Genomic DNA, 22,581 nt, shown 5'->3' with positions numbered 1-22,581 from the left:
GCTCCTGCTTACATTAGAATACTGAGTACTAATCACGAAATGTGGAGGTATTAATAGAATTGGAAAACCATTGTTTTGCAAACATTATATTAAAGATTCAGACAAGAAGCTGAATGGATACTAAATCTTAGGGGGAAACTCTTGATAAGCAGCAGGACACTGGCATGATATTAAAGTATCTCCCCACAAATTGCCCATTAGTCACAAGGGAGATAAACAGTAACTCTACAGTGGAAAGATCAGACACATTTGACTGGATGATCAAAGTTGACCTCAGCAGTGAGGGCAGAGGGACATCAGGTGTCTCCAGATGAGAAGTCGTCCTGAAAAGGACACAATATCCCTGACAATATTCTGGCCGGGGAGCCTTTTGAATCTAATTATGAAGAAATATAAAACAAACCCCAAAAGAATATTCTATTAAAAAAAGGGACTCGCTTCTTAAGAAATGTCGGGTAGTCTACACCAAAGCAGTCAGTTTAAAGGCAATAGTATATGCCACAAACTCCCAAATGGGTAAAAAAAAAAAAAAAAAAAAAAAAAAAGTGTGACTGTAGATAAATGAGAAAGCAAAACAAAAGGGTCAAAATGATGACACCTGGCAAATCTAGGCAGAGCCTATAGATGCTTTTTGTATTACTCTTACAATTTTTTGTAAGTTTAAAATTTGCAAATAAAAAGTTAAAATATTTGCCCCACATACCATGGCATATAGGACATGGCAGACAATTACACGATTAAAAAAAAGGCAACCTATTGATAATTAACAACTCCATTTTACATATAAACGCAAAGTACTTTTGGGGGCGTAATTTGAAAATAAGCTGAATTTTTTCATAGATGCAACTACCATGTAAAGTGAAGAAAGCAGTTTGCTTTGTTCGGAACTTTACCAAGAGTTGTTCACCATTTTGTGAATAAATCTGTGTCGCTCATGATAATGCCGCTCCTGGTATTGGAGTTTGCCAGTATACCAACCACATCTATATCCATTTGCATTTCTATCTGATTTCTACATTTCAGTGCAAGTACATAGTGGCTCACCTTCAGATTCTCCACAGCTCTGCCTTGGTTAGTCCCTGTCTATACACCCATTCCAGGACACAGAAACCAACTCTGCTCTTGCAATAACAACATCAGGGGAGAAAATGAGTTATTTGCAACCCCTACCTCTTTCCTAAGCTAGCCACTGCACACAGCTACAAAACAGTGTCTCCCCCAGACCCCTGTTATGAGAAGAATCCATAAACAGAGGGGGACTTTATTCTTTAACATAAGCCCAAAAAAGCAGACAAAGAAATCTGAGTGAGAAGATTAGATCAGCACTGGAACTGACAAAATATTAAATCAATCCCACAAAACTATCACCAATTGTCTGACTTTATTATTTTTTTTAAGTTTATTGATTTATTTTGAGACATAGCAAGCAGGGGAGGGGCAGAGAGAGAGGGAGAGAGAGAATCCCAAGCACAGGGCTCAATGCCACAAACCATGAGGTTGTGAACTAAGCCAAAATCAAGAGTCGGGTGCTTGAATGACTGAGCCACCCAGGTGCCCCCTCCCTTTTTTAATTGTCTGACTTTATTAATGTTCTATTGATGTTATGCATAATACATATTACATATATGAAGTATTTATATTTCTACAAAGTGCTCATATGATCAGTGATTTTCTCCAGGCTTTGTTATTTTAGAAAAGAAAGGCTGCTATCTGTGTAATATGACCTAAAGAACAGGGAAAGGGAAATAAATAAAATAGAAAAGAGTCAGAAACAACTCTGAAGACCACAAGTTAAGAAATAACAATAAAAAAGGATGAAAATATAAAAAATATTTTTCTCTGCAGATAATGTAAAACAGAGACAAGCTGCATGGTAACTATATGACAAAAGTGGGCAAAAAACAAGAAAGAGTCATTTACATAATTTAGGGACACTAATCATCAAGGCAAAAATTAAAAAGAAATTTGCAAGATAGCAAAAATGATTTTGCCATGTGTGAAGTTACAGTCTAATTCTTTTTAAGACTTAAAATGTGCTTATCTGAATGGGATCATAAGAGCATCATTTCATAAATATATGAACATGATGGTAAATATAGAGTGATTGACTTGACCTATATAACAGCCTAATAGGTACCTACCAAGGTGACAATGTTCTTTTTCTCTTGCTTCCCATTTGTGGCTGTCCACATATGCTGCAGAAAGGAGGCATCTTTTACCTGAAGAAAAAGTCAATTATCAACAGGTGTGGTTTCACAACAAGTTCAGTTTATATGTCTTATTAAAGATATCTTTGTCCTATTTTCAATGTACTAGATTATGTAAAGATTCTTGTACAATACTCTAACCAATATTGCCCAGTTCATAATTCAGTACATGACAACATGCATTCAACATCTGCCAAGTAGAAGATGTAGAAAAAATTGACAATGTCTACAATAAGGTTATGGGTAAGAATGCTAGTAATTTTGTTCCTGTAATGGGTAAGAATGCTAGTAATTTTGTTCCTGTAAGTTTAGGACTGGAAGCCACTTGTTCTCCCTAAATTATAGCATAGGTGAGCCCTAGAACTCCTCAGAACCCAAATACTTGCTGAACTATTGCTTAACTCACAAATTGAATGCTTTATAATCGCTAGTCCTAAAAACATTTCCATCTGACTTGGATCAGCACATTTACCCTAACTTCACCTAAAGCAGAGTATCCTGCCCAGTAATCTAGCACCCTAGTTATGAATAAGAAAAACCTAACAAGCCAGATTTGAGGTAACTCACTAGAGGGCACAGCTGCATTCAGGGCACCTGGCGCAATGACTAACATATGGCAATGCTCATAGACAGGAGTTCAAGGAATGAATGAGAAAGAATGAGCATAAACTTAAACAAAACTAGAAGCTTTTATGTTTCAAAGGACACCATTAAGAAAGTGAAAGGACAGGGTTGCCTGGGTGGCTCAGATGGTTGGGTGTCCAACTTTGGCTCAAGTCATGATCTCACGGTTCATGGATCCGAGCCCCGCATCAGGCTCTGTGCTGACAGTGCAGAGCCTGGAGCCTGCTTCAGATTCTGTGTCTCCTCTCCCTCTCTCCACCCCTCCCCCACTCACTCTTGCTCTCTCTCTCTCTCAAAAATAAACATTCAAAAAAATTTTTTTTAAACCAGGAAGGTCTCTCCTTTCTGTCAGAAACAGGAACAGCCCTTCTCGATGTGAGCAAGAGCTAAGGATAGGACTGTTAAGCTATACACTTAAGGATACCAGTGACTTATTGTCTTATTATTATAATTTCTTATTCTCTATTTATTTTTCTAGAATATGCTTCATTCTAGCATAAAAAATACCCCCCCCCCATTCTGGAGTCAGAAAAGACAATTATCTAGGTCAATGAAGAATTTCGAATTGGGAGATGAGACAAAAAGTAGGGGTAGTCAGAGTGGGGAAAGGTAGAGGAGTTCAAGAACGCCCTTTGTGTGCAGTTGTTCAAGGGCATCACATGAACTGAAAACAAAAAAACAAATAAGGACTAGTAAATCTACAAAAGGTAAGCTGAACTACTATATATGAACTATTTATATATATGAACTATTTAATGTTTGCTTTTTAAGAAAGTAATCACTTTCCATCTCCATTGAGTGTAGAACAAAAGGATAAGGGTATAAGGATGAAGAATTTAAATTTAGCAAATAGAAAACTTTCCTAGACCAAGAGAAACAAATAATAAATGTAGAAATGTGTGGCCAAATTTGGTAGGCAGAATCATGTCCCTCCAAAAGATGTCCATGTCTTACTCTCCCAAACCTACGAATATGTTAGGGTAATAGCTAAGGGGGATTAAGGTTACAGATAGAATTAAGATCACAAATCATCTGATCTTAAAATGAGGCGACTATATCGGCTTATCCAGGTGGGCCCAGTGTAATCACAAGGTCTTTAAAAGTGGAAAAGACAGATACCGAGATGAATGAAGGATGGAGTGATGTAAAGACGTGACTTGCTCTTACTCGTGTTAAATGTATTTGAAAAAGGGGAGCATCAGCCAAGGATTTCAAGTGGTTTCATGAAGAGGGACAAGACCTGGAAACAGATTGTCCCTTACAGTATTTGCAAGGAACCTGTCCCTTTCAACACCCTGATTTCCACATAGCAAGACACTCTGGTCAGACTTGTGACCTACAGAACTGTAATAGTTGTATTGTTTTATACCACTTTATTTGTAATAATTTGTTAAAACTACAATAGGAAATCAGTGCACCTTAAAACAAACATTCTTTAAAGAATGTTTCTGTAAGCCTTTTAAAGACAGTAAGAGCCTCACAGGTTTAGGTTTAGGTGTCTGAGTCTGATAAATTCCACTCTGAATAGGCCACCCAGCAGTATTTACAAACCTTTCTTGAACTTAATTATCCTTCAGCCAGTTAACTTTGGTGGCAACCATATTCTCTAAAATAACTATCCACTATAAGAAGTAATTTCTCCATTTAATCCTAAAAAGGTACCTCCAAGGACCAGAATCTCAACGTTTAGTGGAAAGTGATTGGCTGTATCTATATTCTTAGTCATTTTGTAGTTACTTTGGCCTTTAGACCAATGTCTCCAAACATGTTTACCATCCAAAGAAAAGCAGTGTGACTGTCGATACAGACAGCCTTTTAGAGTCACAAAATCTTAAGTTGGAATCCTTGGCTTGCTAAGAAATGGTATGAAATGGGGGCAAGTTGCACAAGCTGAGCTCCTTTCATGATACAAAAGACAGCGCCTACCTTGATCAGTTTAAATGAGGGCACATTATGTGTTTAATGTTCACTGTGTAGTAGGTACCCAGTAAATTTCTTTTCTCTACCCTATTCATGTGTTATTTATTTTTAAAATACTTTTTTTTTTAAAGCTTATTTATGTGAGGGCAGGGGCAGATGGACAGAGAGAGAGGGAGAATCCCAAGCAGGCTCTGCAGAGTCAGTACAGGGCCCAATGTGTGGCTCGATGTCACGGTTTGTGAGATCACATCCCCAAGCCAAAACCAAGATTCAGATGTTTAACTGACTGAGCCACCCAGGTACTCCCCTCTTCAGGTATTTAAATCACTTTTCTAATTTGTACTAAGTATATTTTTTTCCTCTCTTACCCTGTAATGGCTCAAAATATTTGGATGACTTAATAGTCAAGCTCCTTATCAGCATTTTCAAATCCTGAATGGGTTATAATGCACTATCTTAGGTACTTTTTTATTTCAAGTTTTTATTTAAATTCTTAGTTAACATATAGAGTAAAATTGGTTTCAGGTGTAGAATTTAGTGATCACTTAAAACACCCAGTGTTCATCACAAGTACCCTCCTTGATACCCATCACCCATGTAGCCCATCTGCACTCGCCTCCCTCCGTGAACCCGGTTTGTTCTCTCTAGTTAAGAGTCTCTTACAGTTTGCTTCCCTCTTTTTTTTTCCCTTCCCCTATGCTGATATTTTTTTTCTATCTTAAATTGCACACAGGAGTGAAATCACATAGTATGTCTTTCCTGACTGAAGTTCCTACATAATTCTATTACTTGCCTTATAGTTTCCAGTTACTCGTTTCAAGACTCCTTTCTTCTATGGTCTAACCTAGTGCTTATTCAATAGAACTTCCTATAATGATGGGAATGTTCTAAGCTATACAACTGTAGCCACCAAGCATAGGTCCCTACTAAACATTTAAAAAATGTGTGACTAAAATTGAATTTAATCTCAATAGCCACAAGTAGCTAGTAGCTACCACAATGGAAGAACACAGGTGTAAATTACACGTTCACCAGTTTAAGAACAAATGCTAACTGAAAATTCTTGTAAGTCACCCTTACCTAATTTCCATTCCCTTATCAGAATGATTGCCCCCAACACAATGCAACCATGATGGTCTCCCTGATAAGCAATTCAAGGTCTTGTTTAAATTGAAAAGCATTTAGTAACCACCATAATTAAACATGCTAGCAAATAGGTACAGCAGCTAATTCTTAATGAGATGCCAGGTACTGTACATACTTTACTTAACATGCGGCACTAAACACTTTCACCTGCCAGGTCAACCAATTAATTCTCAGAAAACCTGGTGGCTATCAATGAGGTTTCATGCCCATAGTTAATGGCTGTTGCTAAACAAGTGTGAACAACAGTGTATGTGCTGGTTTTTAACAGGAGTTAGAGGAGGTATGTTGGAAACATCAACTGTGATTACTGCATTTTAGTCATTTAATCATACTGTTAAGAATACAGTATAAAATTGCATAAGACATAAAAAAGTGTTAATGGACTGTGATGGGTAAGGGAGGAGTCAAAACTTAAACACAAATTTTCAACTGCCTGGTATCATGTCCCTAATCCCTGACTTGTTCAAAGGTCAAAGGTACTTCAGAAGTGCCTATTGTCTCTACACATGGAAAACTGTGGCATAGAAATGTCATTCAAAAGTTGTGCCCCAGATCATTAAGTAATGCGAAATTAGTACTGAAATACTTATCCCATGTGGAAACGAAAGGTCTGGTCAAGTGTGAGGTGGTGAGGTTTTCGACGCCCCTCCAAGAACACTTAAGAGGGGAGGAAAAGTTCTACCTCTGGGGTGGGCACATTTGGGCTCTTCATGGTCAGTGAAGAGACGACCACCCTAACACAAACCCTGCAAATCACAGGTAAGAGCCCTCATGCCATGACTTCCTCTACTCTTCGCACTTTTGGGCTGGCAGGCACTATTCTAGGGAAGCATACAGGTCGGGGGCCTTACCTCCCCCTTCTGTGCTACCCAACGCTCCAAACGGTTTCTCTAGCAACTAGAACCCAGAAGCCTTTCCTGTCCTGATGAAAACCCACAGCTCCCTTTACTTAAGGAAGAGTGTTCAGGTGCCTAATGAAGTACCCCACAAAAGGAAAGCAGCCACAAACCTGCCAGGGAGATTGGAGGCAGAGGCACTCTCCGGGCCAGAAGAAACCAGCGCCTCGCTATGGGGGCTGCCATCTTGGAGCATACCAAGTGGAAGAACGCCCAGGGGTTGAGGGAAAGGAAGGGGTGGGGTCACAGGCTGATGCTCCGCCCCCTTCCCCGGCGCGCGTAGTTGTTGCGGCCCAGGATAACATGGCTGCCGCAGTTCGGCGGCCGGGTCACGTTTTGCTGTTTACGCTGCAGAGTTCCGTGTCTCCCGGGGTGGGAGGCTCAGGCTCCACATGCTGCCGCTGCCCTCTCGGAGGTATCCGCGGGCTTCTGGTCGTGAAGGAGGGGAGGAATGGGACAGAAGGGAGATTGACACCTTAGCAGGCATCGCTTTTGGGGGAAATAAAAGCGCCACAGTCGCTCACTGGCCTGGAGCAGCCTATGCTCTTGTGCCCTTTGGTTGCGCGCGTGTGCAGCACTGGCCCTTCGGTGTCGTCGAAGCCCCTTTGCTGGGAACCAGAGGACAGCCAGGCTGGGGTCTTGAGCTGGGGGCTATAGTAGTCCTTCAGATGGGGCGACGCTGTTGTCTGGAAATCCCTCTCCCCCTTGGGTGTACTGTTCTGCAAAGTTTGGGAGTCGAGGTCTTAGACTGAGTTTGGTGTCCCAACTGGAGAGCTAACAGTCTAAAAGACCTTGAGCAGGTGTCTTCATTTGTAAGATTGTCCATTAATAGCTTTACGGGAATGATTAAATTCCATTATACTGGTGAGTGATAATAAAATATTTGACACTTAGTGTCAGCTATTACTCTGCATTTTAAGTATATTCCTTTTCTCTTGAAAGCACCCAATGAGAGAGGTACCATTCTTTTATAGGTTTACAAAGATGGTAACAGCAAGGCCAAGTAATTAGCCCAAGGTCAGAGGAATCTGGTAGAGGAGGGATTTGCCCTCAGGCAGCACAACAGTATATTCCTACTGTAACCACTTCTCTGGACTGCCTTCTCATAAATAGACAACACTTTTTTTAAAAAATATTTTTAATGTTTTATTTATTTTTGAGAGAGAGCACACGCAGGGGAAGGGCAGAGAGAGAGGGGGAGAGAGGATCCGAAGAAGGCTCTGTACTGACAGCCGTGAGCCCGAGGTGGAGCTCTAACTGTGAGATCATAACCTGAGTGAAGTCGGAGGCTTAACTAAGCCACCAGGCGCCCCAGAGACAATCAACCTCTATTCATGTTCTTCACTAACTATAAAAGAATTAAAACGATTTTGCTTTTTTCTTTTATTTGTAGCTAAAAGATATCTACTTACAGATAATGTTGTGAAATTAAAAGAATTTCAGCGTAAGAAGGTGGTTATTGCAAATCATCTTCCTGGTACTAAAGGTAATTGAATCTATTTTGTTGGTTCTTCCATCGATGTGTCATTCAGGTTTTTTTTTTTTTTTTTTGTCTTTATCCGTTTGGTCTCCTCTAATGACCTTATGTCCGAGAAGAGATTGACATAGTTTATTCTTGATTTCCTAGTCTACTCTTTTTTTTTTTTTTTAATTTTTTTTATTTTCAACGTTTATTTATTTTTGGGACAGAGAGAGACAGAGCATGAATGGGGGAGGGGCAGAGAGAGAGGGAGACACAGAATCGGAAACAGGCTCCAGGCTCCGAGCCATCAGCCCAGAGCCCGACGCGGGGCTCGAACTCACGGACCATGAGATCGTGACCTGGCTGAAGTCGGACGCCCAACCGACTGCGCCACCCAGGCGCCCCTCCTAGTCTACTCTTAAATGTACTTTTCATCTCACTTTCTGCTACTACAGAGCCTACAGCTCTCCTCTTGTCACTTTTCCCAGGATCCCAGAGAAATACTAAAACTCGTGTTGGAACGAGTTCCCTCAGATCCCTGCCACCTAAACTAAGGGTCAAAGATTAGCAGCAACTGGGAGTTTCATAGAGATGCCCAACTTAAAGCCCAGACTATTAATATGCACAGTAAGGTCTGAGAAGAACTGCTCAAGATGACTGGCTTTAACATTTTTTGATACACCTCTGAGTAAAAAGTACATTTTGCATAGCATCCCCACTGTACACATACATATCTATACACAAATGAAACACAGTGAAACAAAACCATCTTGTGGCATGCATTTTCATATTTTTCTACTCTGCAAAAAAGTCAATAGGGTAAAACTTTTTTTTTTTTTTTTAATTAGCAAAATATTGTTCATTTTGGAACCCAGGCGATGGGCACATGAGAGGTCATTATACTGTTCTCTTTCTGTTTTGGGGTATGTTTGAAAATTTTTATTACAAAAAGCTGAAAACACACTACTATCCTAGTTCTTATTCCTGTCAGCATCTGAGAACTCTTGTTGAATTCATTCCCTCTCTCCACATTTTTTCCGGTACTTTAAATTCCTTGATAAGCATAACAAGACTTCCCTTTGTTAATAACAGTTTAGTTTGTTCCTACTAAATTTCTCAGATCTCCTTCCTCTCACTGTCAAATGTTTATGGGCACGTAATAAACACCGCTTCTAGCCCTCCAGAAATCAGTTTTTCCTCACCACTTTTCTATTCATATACATTATACCACCTATGGAATGAGTAGGTAAGCCTTCAGAGTGAGGGAGAATATGTTAATCTCCAGCGGACATTTTACTTCTGATTTTCCTCAGCCTGGATTTTACTTCAGTCTTCTTTTTACCCATCACTTTTGGAGCTTTGTGAAGTTGGCAGTTAGGGCCTCATGTCATTTTTTAGTTACATCCAATTGTTGTAGTGTTTCTAAAGCTGTCACAATTGAGCATATGTTCTGAAAGGCAGTTAATGTAATGAGTGCCAATCTATCTACTCCATGGTCAGATTGATATTTATAAAAATCCTGTTAACATTTCTTCATTATAAGAACCGACAGTGGTCCTCTGTCCTATACCATATTGTGTACTTCCCCCCCACACACACACAGCCACCCACGCACTGCCACCAGCTTCCCAGCTCCTCCATAATGGGCCCCTTACCCTTTATGGAGTCCAGTATGATTTCCTGTTAATGTAATCACAGTTCTTCCCTCACCACCTTCCCCTGTGCCCAGTTCTATGCTATTGTTCATGCTGATTTTTATACCAAGAATGATACCCTCTCCTGAGTTTCTCCAACCCTATCCAGCCACTTCCTTTCTGGTACCTTTCCACATCTGCCAAACCTGGTCTATTTCTGCCACCCTGATTTCTTTCTATTTATGTAGTTGCTCACCTGTCACTCCCTCAGTCATTGTTTCCAAAAAAAAATTTTTAATGTTTATTATTTTTGAGTGAGAGAGACAGATTGCGAGTGAGGGGAGGGGCAGAGAAGGAGACACAGAATCCACAGCAGGCTCCAGGCTCAGAGCTGTCAGCACAGAGCCTGACACGGGGCTTGGACTCACAAACCGTGAGATCATAACCTGAGCAGAAGTCGGACGCTTAACCGACTGAGCCACTCATGTGCCCCTCAATCATTGTTTTCAGATAGCTTTGCGTAACTGTGTCATGTTTTTTCAAATAGATTAAGTTCTTTCAGGACGGGAACCCTGCCTTAGCCTTCCTTGTGTTGTTCACGAACACTTAAATCTTGATTATTTGTTTGCAAGTGCAAATTATACTGTTGACATTTTGAGTTCTTAAGACTTATTGAAAAGCGTAAGTCGTTCCATTAGAATTATTTAGATTAGAAATTGTTTAGAAACAGTTAATAGTATAAATTCTCTTAAATCTGATAAGTGATGGAATGAAAATGAGAACAAAAAATGATTTACTGGCAATTACTATATGGTAGGCCCTGTGCTAAAAATGCTTAAAGTACATTATGTCAGGATACCCCATGAGGTAGCTCTCACGATTCTCACTTTACACGTGGAATCAAGTCTAACAGACAAGGGTCTCCCCATAGCATGCAAGTAGCAGAGCCTAGCTTATAGCCTGGGCCTCTCCACCTCTGAAACCTTTAACCATGACCTGGCTCTGCAAATAAAGATTGGATGGTCCACAGTATTAACTTAAACCAGGTGGGCCTTCTTTTCTTTAAATTGAGAACAGTGTCTGCCTCAGCTTCCCAGTCTTGTGTTTTAATACATATTGTGCCATTCCTTTAAGCAGCCTTCCTTCAAAGCTCTGGGCCTTGGAGCAAAACCCGTAGACTTTTCTTGGCAGCTCTTGATACTGAGAACAGCTCTGCCTTCTAGAAAGCAGATGCTTCTTTAGTGCTGGGCTTGCATCTCACCCCACATTCTGCTGAGAATCTGATCCCTTCCTAATGCCAAGAAGCAGTGTTTCCTTTTGGTGTTTGACTGTCTCCACAGTTGATCAGATACAAGACGGGACAGAGATAAGTATAAGCATTTTGAAATGATTCTGTTACCAAGAGAGTTTGCTGCTGTTGAGAGGATGGGTTTTTTTTACCGTGTGCATTATGTAGTACTGTGTCATGCTGTCTAATAACTGAGTAGGGAGAGCAAGAGAAATGAAAGGTAGAGTTGAACCAAGTGCAAGAGACTTGAAATGTTGCTAAATCGTGTAGGTCAACCACTGGGGCAAACCCATCTTCAGTACACATTTTCCTTTCAGTTTTCCTGCTAGATACCCTGCCAATTGTTGGTTTAGATGTCTTGGTTGCATTTTTTTTTTTTTTTTTTTTTTTTTCCTAATGGGTCACCTGTCGATACTTTTTTGAACTAAGCCTCTGGGACATAGTTCTTAAAACTTTAGTGTGCAGAAGGATCACCCAGGTAGTCAAAATTGCATATTCCTGTGTTTTTACCCTCAAAGATTGTATGTTAGAAAGTTTTGAGTGGGCCCCCATCCTGTGCTCCTGTAGCACAGATGGTTTGCTTCATAGACCTTCTGTGATACTGCTCTTAAGGACACTAGTCAGTGATGGGAGCCTCTCTCAGTGCCTCTTTGCAGTGTGCCAGAATCCAGCTTCCCCTTCTCCCTGAGGTCAGACTCCTGACAGTCCCAGTCAGCCTGAGTGACGGCCACCACACTATGCTTTCTTCCAGCAACCTACCTGAGAAACATGAAAGAGAAATTGGCCCAGAATAAGCTCATCTTGAAGGACGAGTTGAAAACCTTCCTTCATTTGTGTGATACCCGGGATGATGTGGAACTGGCTAAAAATGTCATTTACAGGTGAGGCATTTCTGTACAATTCTGCCAGGTTTGGTTTCTTCTTTCTTTTTCCTGAAGAATCGCATCCATTTAACATGGATTCAGCTGGCAACTATACATTGATGACTTTCAAATCTCGTGTCCACATGCCTGCCCCCAGCTCCAGACATTTATGTTCCCTTAGCAATCGCTTCCTGGATTCCTTCTATATGCCAGGTACTAAGGATAGAAAACCAGAATTCCTGTCCTAAGAAATCACCAGCCTGATGAAGTCCACTTACATATCCCCTAGGTCTTGACATTCAACTCACACAAATTGCTTCTTTTTACTATTTTCTGTCGTACTGACCCCTCAGGATGGATAACTGGGAGCCTCTTTCCTCTAACCTTACTTGCTCTCCTCCCTGACAGGATGAGAAATCCTACTGCTTCCACTTCCCTGATATCTCTCATCTCTGGGCTTCCTCTCTCTGTCCTCATTACCAGTGTCTTAGTTCAGGCCGCGTCATCTCTCACTTGGACCACTTCATGGACTCCTCGATCATCTGTCTCCTCAAGGCAAATGTCTCTTTCTCTGATCCATTGTCATTTTCCCACGTCAGGGGAATTCCCGTGTAATCATAGTCTGCTGTTAGGAAACCTAGCAAAGGTTTCACTTACTCGGGAAGTGTATGAACCGATTCTTGAAAGATAGGTTTCTACACGTGGACCTGCATTTATAATGTAGAGAGAGTAGTATAAGTGTGTTCATATGTAGAATACTGGAAGAGTATGTACCAAAAGTTAATTGTGGTTCTCTGGGAATTATACATATTTTTTGGTTTAAATATGTATTTTTTTTAGTCTCTCAAACTTGTCTACAGTGGGCATTATCAATTTTATAATATGAAAAATTAATGTTATCTTTAAAAGGAAAAAACATAAAATTACAATCCATTGAAAGTTTGAAAAACACCAAAAAAGTAGAAGAAATACATCACAGATTCTGCTATTTCTGTTGTCTCTTGTTGCACACCAGAACATAACTGTTTTTTTTTTCTGTTATCTATTATTATCTATTATCTGTTATTTCTGTGGGTCAGGAATTGAGGCCTACTAGTTCTGTATTAGTGTCTGCTAAAGTCACTTGCTCCTCTATGGTCAGCTGCTGGAAGGTCCAAGAGGCTTTACTTGTATTTCTGATGTCTGAGTCCGCGTGACCCCTCTCTCCTTGGAGTGTCTCGTCGTTCATGAGTCTAGCCTGGGCTGCACTAGCACCCTGCACAAGTGGAAGCTGCCTGCCTTGTAAAGCTGCCCGGAACTGGCAGCGCTTCACTTCTGTCACATTGTCTTGGTCAAGGCAAGTTACCTGGCACTCCCACACTCAGCAGGGAGGAGCAACAGTTCCACCTGCGGATGGATCAACCACTGTTGATATTTGATACATTTTGTCACTGTTTTTTTTTTAAACTTTTTTTCACTGTTTATTTTTGAGTGGGGAGGCAGGCAGAGCATAAGTCGGGGAGGGGCAGAGAGAAAGAGAGACAGAATCTGAAGTAGGCTCCAGGCTCTGAGCTGTCAGCACAGAGCCTGATGCAGAGCTCGAATCCACAAACCACAAGATCATGACCTGAGTCGAGGCTGGATACTTAGCTGACTGAGCCACCAGACATCCCCATTTTCTCACTAATTTTTTACGTGCAAAGATTGTATGGTTTTGATAGGGTTTATTTATACTTCCTAATAATTACTGTATATATAACGATAGCGTTTTCTACTTAGTATTACAGCATAATTTTTTTGTTAATATACCTTAGGAGTTATATTTTAATGACTTTATAATATTCCATTGTATGTCAGGTACCCCTCTTGTTGAATGTCTGATTTTTGATATTTTCATCAGTATGAATAATGCCGTGATGAGCAACTCTATGCATAAAACATACTCTTTCTGTTTTGGAGATGATCAGAGAATATGAACATTTTAAAATTAGTTGATACAAATGCCAGATTATTTTCCAAAAGAGTTATGCTAATTTACATTTGCATGGCATTAGGAATCCTAATACTATCTCAGTTTCACAAAGATGAATCATATTAGACCCTCTGGCTTGTTTTATTGTCAGTTTTTACTACCCAAATCTAAATCATTGCTAATAACTCTGCCCAGTTGCTGTCTCTTCCCTCTACTGGTGGACAGCTAGAAAAGTGGGAAAATGGGCAGGTCCATGGCCTAACCAACCTGTTCTCTGTCTTGCTGACACAGGTACCCCACTACTGGGGAGGAAGAGTAATGAACTAGAACATAAGCTCTTTATGGAGTCAAAAGTGAGGAGCAACTTAATCCCCCCCATAGCCTTGACCACATGCTGGTGTGTGGTTTATTAGGGGTATTTTAGATTCTCTGATTTGAACATTTCTTGTCAAGAAGAGGTAATACTTTATCTGTGTGAATTTCTAGCGCTTTTATTAGTGTAAATGTTCTCTAAATTGGGAAAACTTTTGTTTTTGCATTATTTTATTTTTAATCTGGCACAGATTTTTCATGACACTATTTTTGGAATGTATTGATTTTTAAAGATCTTTTCCACAGCATGCCTTATATTTTATAAGAGCTGACACAAATGGCAGATTTTCCGTGTGCTAGTAGGCATGTCATCTTAATTAATCGTTACAGAAACTTTGAGAAAGAACTTTCGTCTCCATTTACAGATGAAGAAACTGAGGCATGGAGTGGTTAACTTATTTGCTCCTGGTTATACAGTTAGTAAGTAAAAGAACTGGGATTTGAACTGTCAGCTTGGAATCAGAACCTAAAAATCCTTAGTCACGTACTATATTGCCTTTAAATAACCTAATTCTTTCCCCCCCCAGTGTTATTGAGGTATGACTGACAACTAAAACTCAGGTATATTTAAGGTGTACAACTGATATAATTTAATTCATAACTTGTAATGAAGCACTGAATATATTTTATAATTTCTATAATTTGACTACGAAGTGTATCTTTGAAAGTACATATCATCATTCTATTTGGCATTATGTATGTTTGGGATACACTATCCATGATGTTACTGTGACTGTCCTCCGTGATTTCGGCAGAAGGCTAAAAAGCATTCTGGTTTTAAAGTCAGAGCTATTCCCCGTGGTATGTGTGATTTATTCACATAATGAGTCTTAGTAAAATCTGGTTTACAAGTAATCTTGCAATACTTATTTTGTCACCAGATTGTTTTCTTGGTGTCTAAAACAGAAAGAGTTGGTTATTGAAAGTAAATTTATGCTAGCAATTTTTAGTTCTGCATCCTAACTGGTGGACTGACTGCTTGTAGAAACCTCAAGGCACGTATAAGATGTCACTGTCTTCCGACTTCAGCCAGGTCACGATCTCGCGGTCCGTGAGTTCGAGCCCCGCGTCAGGCTCTGGGCTGATGGCTCAGAGCCTGGAGCCTCTTTCCAATTCTGTGTCTCCCTCTCTCTCTGCCCCTCCCCCGTTCATGCTCTGTCTCTCTCTGTCCCAAAAATAAATAAACGTTGAAAAAAAAAATTAAAAAAAAAAGATGTCACTGTCTGAAATTAGCGTTTTGCTAAAACTAAACTTCAAAACAGCATTTAATTTGTTTAGCTAGGTGATGGTAGATCACATATGCCTTTTCCTGAGCAGAGGAAAACAACGATGGGTCTAAATTGTAAAGTACATCTGTAGGTTGTCTGTCATCCTCTATGGAGAAGTCACATTTGAGGAGGACAGAGCATCACTTCACTCCTTTGATTCGTTCCTCTCTAGATGGGGTCCATACAAAGACACAGTGCCATTCTCTCGAGTTTGCTGTGCAAGAGCCCTGTTGTTCCCTGACCTTTGCTAGCACTCATCCTAGCAGTTTGTTGATATATTGAGAAGATAATTACAATGTACGTTTTTCCACTCTTTGATTTCATGTGGTCATGTGGGCCTCTCACAAACCCTTTCTATTTAAATGTCTGGCATACTTCACTCCAGAATTCCTCTGATTGTCCGCGTTTCTGCACTTTTCTCCCTCCGGACTGTGAGAGTACCTCGTTCTTTATTGTGTCCCCAGCATCTAGCAGAGTACATGCCACAGTTGGTCTGTCCTTTTCCCTGCATCTCACTAGTTGACTCACTGAATCATTTTCATTACCAGGTACCATACAGAGAACAGAAATGTCGCTTTGGGAGAGTATAAATTTGGACCACTTTTCATGAGGTTGTGCTACGAGTTGGATCTTGAGGAATCTGCATTGGAACTCATCAAAGACCAGGTTGTTGTCTCCCGATTACTGTCCCTGTCAGTGTGATTTCCTTGTGCTGAGCCTTGGGTGTTTTTAGTGATGTTAGGGAAGGCATCTCTCTTACATTATTCCTGGCTTAGATTTTTCAGATCAAGGTTCCTAAGCTGAAGGAATGAGCTCTTACCTGTATTTTAAGGTTTCCTTGGAGTCCATTGCTATGAAGAGGCCTTGCTCTTTTCAGACAGAGGTGTAGGACAGGTGTGGAAGAGATGTATGGACAAATTATAAGGGGTCTAGCTTCCTTGGTTGTGACCTGGGACTAACCTCTCAGAGAAGCTTTTAGCGGGGGATTGTTTAAGAGAGGCAGCCATTTTAAGATTGCCTTTCCTGTTTCCCACCTGTGATTCTCCTTTCTTTTTATATTATTTACTTCTTGTTGATGGCCACCTTGTATAGTGCTTTTCTGGTTTTCAGAATACCTTCACATCTTCTGATTTTCTTTTCTTAAAGACAAAAATAATGATAATTATTTCTGTAATTATTTATTGAACATATACTGTGTCCTCAGCACTGTGCTTAAGCACTATACCTGCTTGATTTATTTTGCACAGACCGTGGTGAGGTGGATACTGTCATTCTATCCATTTTACTGATGAGGAAACTGGCACTTAGACACATGGTAAATTCATACATGGTTGGAAACATTTATTTTGGGGCCAGGGCTGGCCACCTGGGACCCTTTTGTATTTTTAGGAACCCTCTACTAAATTGTGTTTCTGTCTTGTACTCTTCGTATAAAGTGTTCTTTCTTTTTTTTTTGTTTAATGTTTGTTTATATTTTGAGAGAGAGAGAGATAGAGCACGAGTGGGGGAGGGACAGAAAGAGAGGGAGACACAGAATCCGAAGCAGGCTCCAGGCTCCAAGCTGTCAGCACAGAGCCTGATGCGGGGTTCGAACTCACAAGCTGTGAGATCATGACTTGAGCCTAAGTCAGATATTTAACTGACTCAGCCACCCAGGCACCCCTAAAGTGTTCTTTCCATGGTAGAGCTGTGAACTCTTGACTTTCCCCTCTTTTAAGGACACCCATTGTTTAGAAAGAGGATCATACTGTATTAGTAACCAGAGAAAAGGGGATTTTACAACGAGGATTGGTTTGAACCTATATTTTTCCTAAAAGAAAAATATACATATTTATATTTTAGTATATATCTATTAAAAATCTGCAAGGATCTACATGAAATCCCTACTGCTTATCTTTAGGGGGTAGAATTACAGGAAATTCTTACTTTTTACTTTATATGTTTTTGTATTGTTTGACTTCAGTAATCATGTGTTGTAATTAAAGGAAAATGAAAATTTCACTGTAATGACAGCCATGAGTCTAATGATTAAAAAGCAAAAAGAAAATGCAACTTCAGTTGTTTTTTTTTTTGTTTTTTTTTTTTGTTTTAAACTTAGACCCATGCATGAAATAATCATATACAACCAAGTTGCCTGGAGTAGCAGATTAAACGGAATTTGAGTCCAGTGACATTAAAGACTAATCCTGTTTCCACTCTTATTGTGTCCCCTACCCTGAACCCTGTAGTGCTGCCCATATCATAGCCACTGTCTGCATGTATCTATGGAGCCCTTGGACTGTGGCTAGTTGAAATTACATGGGCTGTAAGGGTAGAATGCATGATGGATTTCACATGCTTGATATAAAAAAGAAAAAGTGCTTAATTTTTTTTATTGACTACATGTTGAAATTATATTTTGCATTTAGTGGCTTAGGTAACATCATTAAAACTGACTTCCTGTATTTCTACTTTTTTTAATGAAGCTACTTGAAAATGTAGAACCACATATATGGCTCACACTGTGGACAGGGCTGCTCTGGGCCTTCCCATCATACTCAGAGGAGAACTCAGACCCCTGACCATGACTTAGAGGTCCCTTGTAGTGTCTCATCACCTGCCATCCCCCTTGCTCACTCCACTCTTGGGCTTTCTTATTCCAAGAACTGCCACACCCATGGTCTCAGACTAGAATGGTCTACACCCTCGTCATCAAGGCTCTCCTTTACTCCATTGAGGTCTCCTCAGAAAGTCTTCCCTGATGACCTTCTATCATCTAGTCTATCCCTTTTTCCCGCTTCATTGCTCTTCGTAGCCCTTATTGATAACTTGAAATTACAATTTTACTTCTTCACTGGTTTTATTCGTTCATCGTCTCCCATGCCAGAATTTAAGCTCTACTAGATTATAAGCCCCACTAGAGTTAGGGCAGGGTTATGTGTCTTGTTTATTATTTCTTTATTTTCAGCCCCTAGAACAGGGTCTGCATAGTGGGCTTTCAAAATAAGAACAAACTAGAGCAAGGAGGCATTTAATGGCATATTTGAATAGCATGTGTTGCATTATCGTGATATTAAAAATGTTGAGGAAAAAATGTTGAGAACCACTCTTCTAGTGAATTATTTCAAAAAGTGAGTATTATTCATTTGCCAAAAGAGCATCATAGCTTTGTAAGACTCTTCTTGCTTAGTCCTCATGCATACTTATACCTGCCTTTTCATATTTTTTTGACATTTATTCATTTTTGAGAGAGAGAGAAAAAGACAGAACATGAGCAAGGGAGGGGCAGAGAGAGGGAGACACAGAATCCAAAGCAGGCTCCAGGCTCTGAGCTGTCAGCACAGAGCCCGATGCAGGGCTTGAAACAGATTATAACCTGAGCCAAAGTCCGAACGCTTAACCAATTGAGCCACCCAGGTGCCCCTGGCCTTTTCATATTAATATACTGTCACCTACATTGCAGGACCCCCTTACCAAAGTTAATTGACTTGTTTCTTTTTTTGTAAGCACCGGAGAGCCATGTATAATGAACATGTCCTTCACTGTATTTCTGAAACCCAGAGAGCTCTTGCCATACTGCTTGCCTTGTTTGTATGCCCAGCCAAAGACATGACAGTCGAAAGAGTGGGCAGCATTTGAATTTTTTTGAAAAATAAATCCTGGTATATCAGAGATTTATTAGAGAATTCAGGGGACCAAATGAATAAAGTATATGCAAAAATAAGTCCTGGATAGAGAAGATAGAATTATAAAAATATATCCTCAATAGTTAAAAACTTTTAACCAAACTGTGTTTGTTTGTTTTTTATTAGCATTTACGAGGTTTCTTCTCAGACACCACGTCATTCAATATTTTGATGGATATGTTATTTATTAAAGGCAAATATACAAGTGAGTATTAGAATTTGTTGAAAAATTCTGTCTTTGGTAATATAGCAGTTAGGAAAAACAATGGACCATGCAAAAATGATCCTTATATTCTTGATGAATGACTGAACTCTGGAGACTTCATTCTTATAAGTTTGAAAACAACATTATTGCATCTCATGTCATACCTTAAACTAAACACCCTGATTTTACTTATGCTGAAAGTATAAGTAGGCTTAAAATATTAGTTCTTACTGTATCATTTGATAATTTCTTTGAAATTTAGTTAATTGATAAATGACTTTGACAGATAGCTTTGACTTGCTTCTGGAATATACTTTTCAGTAGATGGTGCTGAACAGATTAGAATGTTGGGAATCAATAGTAGACGACTCTGAACTCACCTGAATGCATTTAACACTGTCCACCCACTTCTCATTTTTGGTAGGTGCGCTGGAAGTGCTGATAGAGATGAAAAACCAAGATGTGAAATTCAACAAAGAAACCTATGTCCTTGCTTTTGCAATTTGCTACAAACTGGTAAAACTGTCTTCTCTTAACTTTTAGAGCACTGTGGGTAGTGTTTGAGAGAGGATTTTTTTTTTCTACAAAGAATAATTTAGTTTCTCTGAAGTCTTTTTTTCCATCTGGTGCAGATATTTCAATTTTAAATGTGTTCATTTTTAGAAAACTCAAGTTAGCCACGTCAGTTTTATCATGGAGAAAGCAATTTTATCATCTTTCACTCTTCTTTGGCAATTCTGTGGATAGGGAGAACAAGAAACAGTGTGTTGGCTGGGTTCAAGGTCTGCGAAGGATCCCCTTGCTATCAGTCTCATGCTGAACTCGTTGAGACAAGACCTCTCTCTAGTTCTCTCCCATGGAAATCTGACCAACCTTCTTTGGTGAACTCAAGGGCTACTTTAATTTCATCTGAGTATTTTCTGTGATTCAGAGTTGGAAGTAATATCCTTTCATTGTGCTCTATTTATATCACCTATGTGACATTTATCACTGGTTGATGTTATTCTAACTAGATGTATGTTTCATCCTCCCCACTGAGGGGTTAAGTTTGAGGCATTTTTTGTACCAGCACCTAACAGTGCCTGGTGTATAGTTGATCTTTAATAAGTGTATGTGACACTAAGATAAACTCCTTCAAGACAGAAAACGTGACTTAGAAGTCCATATGTCATTACTATATCAAGATTGTTTTTTACATACAGAAACTATTTCTTCTTTACTGAGTGAATGAATCAGTGAATACATGACAGCTGATATAGTGCAGTGACCAAGGTTGCATGCTTTACTATAGACATTTGTGTTATTTAAACTTTGGAAACTTAACAAAACCTTTTTATGGGGAAAAAGAAGGAACACCAGGTAAGGTGGAAGAGCATGGTCCATGAAAACATTTCCCTAAAAAGGGTAGCAATAATTTTCCAAAGTAAGAGAGGCAGTAAGTAGGGTGATAGTGGAAAGAAAAATCTTCTGGGAAATTGAGAAACATATAGTCTCAACTTTAGCATTCACTGGCTTTGAAGGGGTCATGTAATTCATTTGTGAAATGAAAGGGTTGATTTCAAGAGCCCCAAGCTTTTACTATAAAAGGCCAGATAGTAAACACTTTAGGCTTTAGAGGCTATGTACAGTCTCTACCACATATGGTCTTTGTCACATATTCTATCTTTGTTTTTGTTTTTACAAACCTTAAAAATTTTGAAAACCATTTTTAGCCATAAGCTTGACTTGGCCAAGGGTCTTATAGTTTGCTCCTTGCTGGATTATTAGGTGATCCTTTACAATCATATCATTTTCTTATTTTATGAAACAATGCCAAACACACAACACCTGAGCATCAGTTTATTCAGCTCTGTGTTACTGAGCTTTCTGACCTTTTTAGAGATGCCTTCCTGAGTGTGTGCTAAAGTGTAGAGAATTTAATTCTGCTCCTTAGGAAGGCTGGAGGACTTTTCTCCCCTGTACTGTGTCTGAAAATAACTTGTTTCACTCATTGAAGATGAGAGTTGAAAAATTGAACCAGTCAGCCGTTATAGATTCCCAGCCAGTTCTGGAAACTGTCCTCGCTCATCGAATTCAGGTTTTACTTTGGGTTTTGAGTTGTGGATCGCGTCATGACAGAAATACATAGATATAAAGCTAAGGCTGTTCTCACAAACCTAATCCACCTACAGCATATACAAAGGAAGACAATTCAGTTTTACTGCTGCTGTCTGCTGGTTTGTGTGTCATTTAGTTCTTGGATTTTTTTTAAGGTTTGTCTTTTCATGGGATTCTATCATTTCCATTCATGTAAGTGTGCACGTTTTTAAGTATTTGACTTACATGGATATTTTCAGATTGGAAATCCCCTCAGAAAAGCTTTTTAGTGTTGCTGGGCTTTACTCTGTTACTTCACAGAGTAACAGACTGAGTTTTTACAGTTTTAACGTTGTAGTACTTGTGTCTAGAAACCAGTCTGCCCAGATACAAAGAGACTTGTACACTCGGTGGTAAAAAGGCCCCAATTCAGAAAATTGACCGAAAGCTTTACAAATGAAGTTAATTTAGATTTGAACTGCTAATATATAGATAACTTGGTCTTTTTGCAAGTAGCCTGTATATGGGGCTTAATCTGTTAAATGGGTTGAAATAGGCTCTGGGAAATTCTTTTAGAAGGAAATCTGAAATACTGAGCACTATCAGTCATTTTGTTAAACTTAAAGGTACATGACATTTATTTACTGAGCAATCCTGTCTCCTGCCAGAATAGCCCTGAATCTTTGAAAATCTGTACTACATTAAGAGAAGAAGCCCTAATCAAAGGAGAAGTCCTCTCCAGGAGAGCATCCTGTTTTGCTGTGGCACTAGCTCTGAATCAGGTAATAAGGCTTCAGGGTGTACATAAGTGAATTGGGAGTGGGAAGGCTTGACTACTTGCATTTGTTCTTTTATTTATTTTTTTCCTTCTGACTGTATCCTAAAGAAAAAGTTCCCATAAAGAGACCAATGCCTTTGGTGCCATGGCAACCTACATCTACACCTGTGCCTCCAAAGGATGTTTTTGTTTACAGTTGAGGACCTAACATGCATTGCTGTTTAGA

At 39.6% G+C, this 22,581-nt stretch overlaps 2 protein-coding genes across 15 annotated transcripts in view; one reads left to right on the top strand and one right to left on the bottom strand.

Moving 5' to 3' along the window:
- The window catches only part of MRPS27 (mitochondrial ribosomal protein S27), an 89,324-nt gene extending 82,312 nt beyond the window's left edge, over nt 1–7,012 (bottom strand). Inside the window, exons 1-2 of one of the 2 annotated variants that reach the window (XM_040451111.1) lie at nt 6,907–7,012; nt 2,142–2,219 (exon numbers count right to left, since the gene is read on the bottom strand). In XM_040451111.1, coding sequence (XP_040307045.1) covers nt 2,142–2,219; nt 6,907–6,979 — 151 coding nt within the window. In that variant the 5' untranslated portion in view covers nt 6,980–7,012. The remainder of the gene's footprint in view (nt 1–2,141; nt 2,220–6,906) is intronic. The other variant, XM_040451119.1, reaches the window with a different exon arrangement.
- A 58-nt stretch (nt 7,013–7,070) lies between these two features.
- Nucleotides 7,071–22,581, top strand: part of PTCD2 (pentatricopeptide repeat domain 2) — a 116,500-nt gene continuing 100,989 nt past the window's right edge. For 11 of the 13 annotated variants that reach the window (XR_005783388.1, XR_005783379.1, XR_005783391.1 and 8 more), the window contains exons 1-7: nt 7,071–7,208; nt 8,187–8,279; nt 11,929–12,058; nt 16,180–16,297; nt 19,423–19,501; nt 19,926–20,017; nt 22,246–22,359. Coding sequence is in view for 10 of the 13 variants with exons in the window: in XM_040451184.1 (XP_040307118.1) it covers nt 7,097–7,208; nt 8,187–8,279; nt 11,929–12,058; nt 16,180–16,297; nt 19,423–19,501; nt 19,926–20,017; nt 22,246–22,359 (738 nt within the window). In the remaining 3 variants the exon portion in view is untranslated. Of the gene's footprint in view, nt 7,209–8,186; nt 8,280–11,928; nt 12,059–16,179; nt 16,298–19,422; nt 19,502–19,925; nt 20,018–22,245; nt 22,360–22,581 lie in introns of those variants that run through there. The other 2 variants (XM_040451170.1, XM_040451228.1) reach the window with 2 other exon arrangements.

Source organism: Herpailurus yagouaroundi, unplaced genomic scaffold, assembly GCF_014898765.1.
Source record: "Herpailurus yagouaroundi ecotype Mexico unplaced genomic scaffold, PumYag 29, whole genome shotgun sequence".
Classification (NCBI taxonomy): Eukaryota; Metazoa; Chordata; class Mammalia; order Carnivora; family Felidae; genus Herpailurus; species Herpailurus yagouaroundi.
The sequence above is the reverse complement of the archived record's forward strand: the minus strand, read 5'-3'. Positions and strand labels throughout refer to the sequence as shown.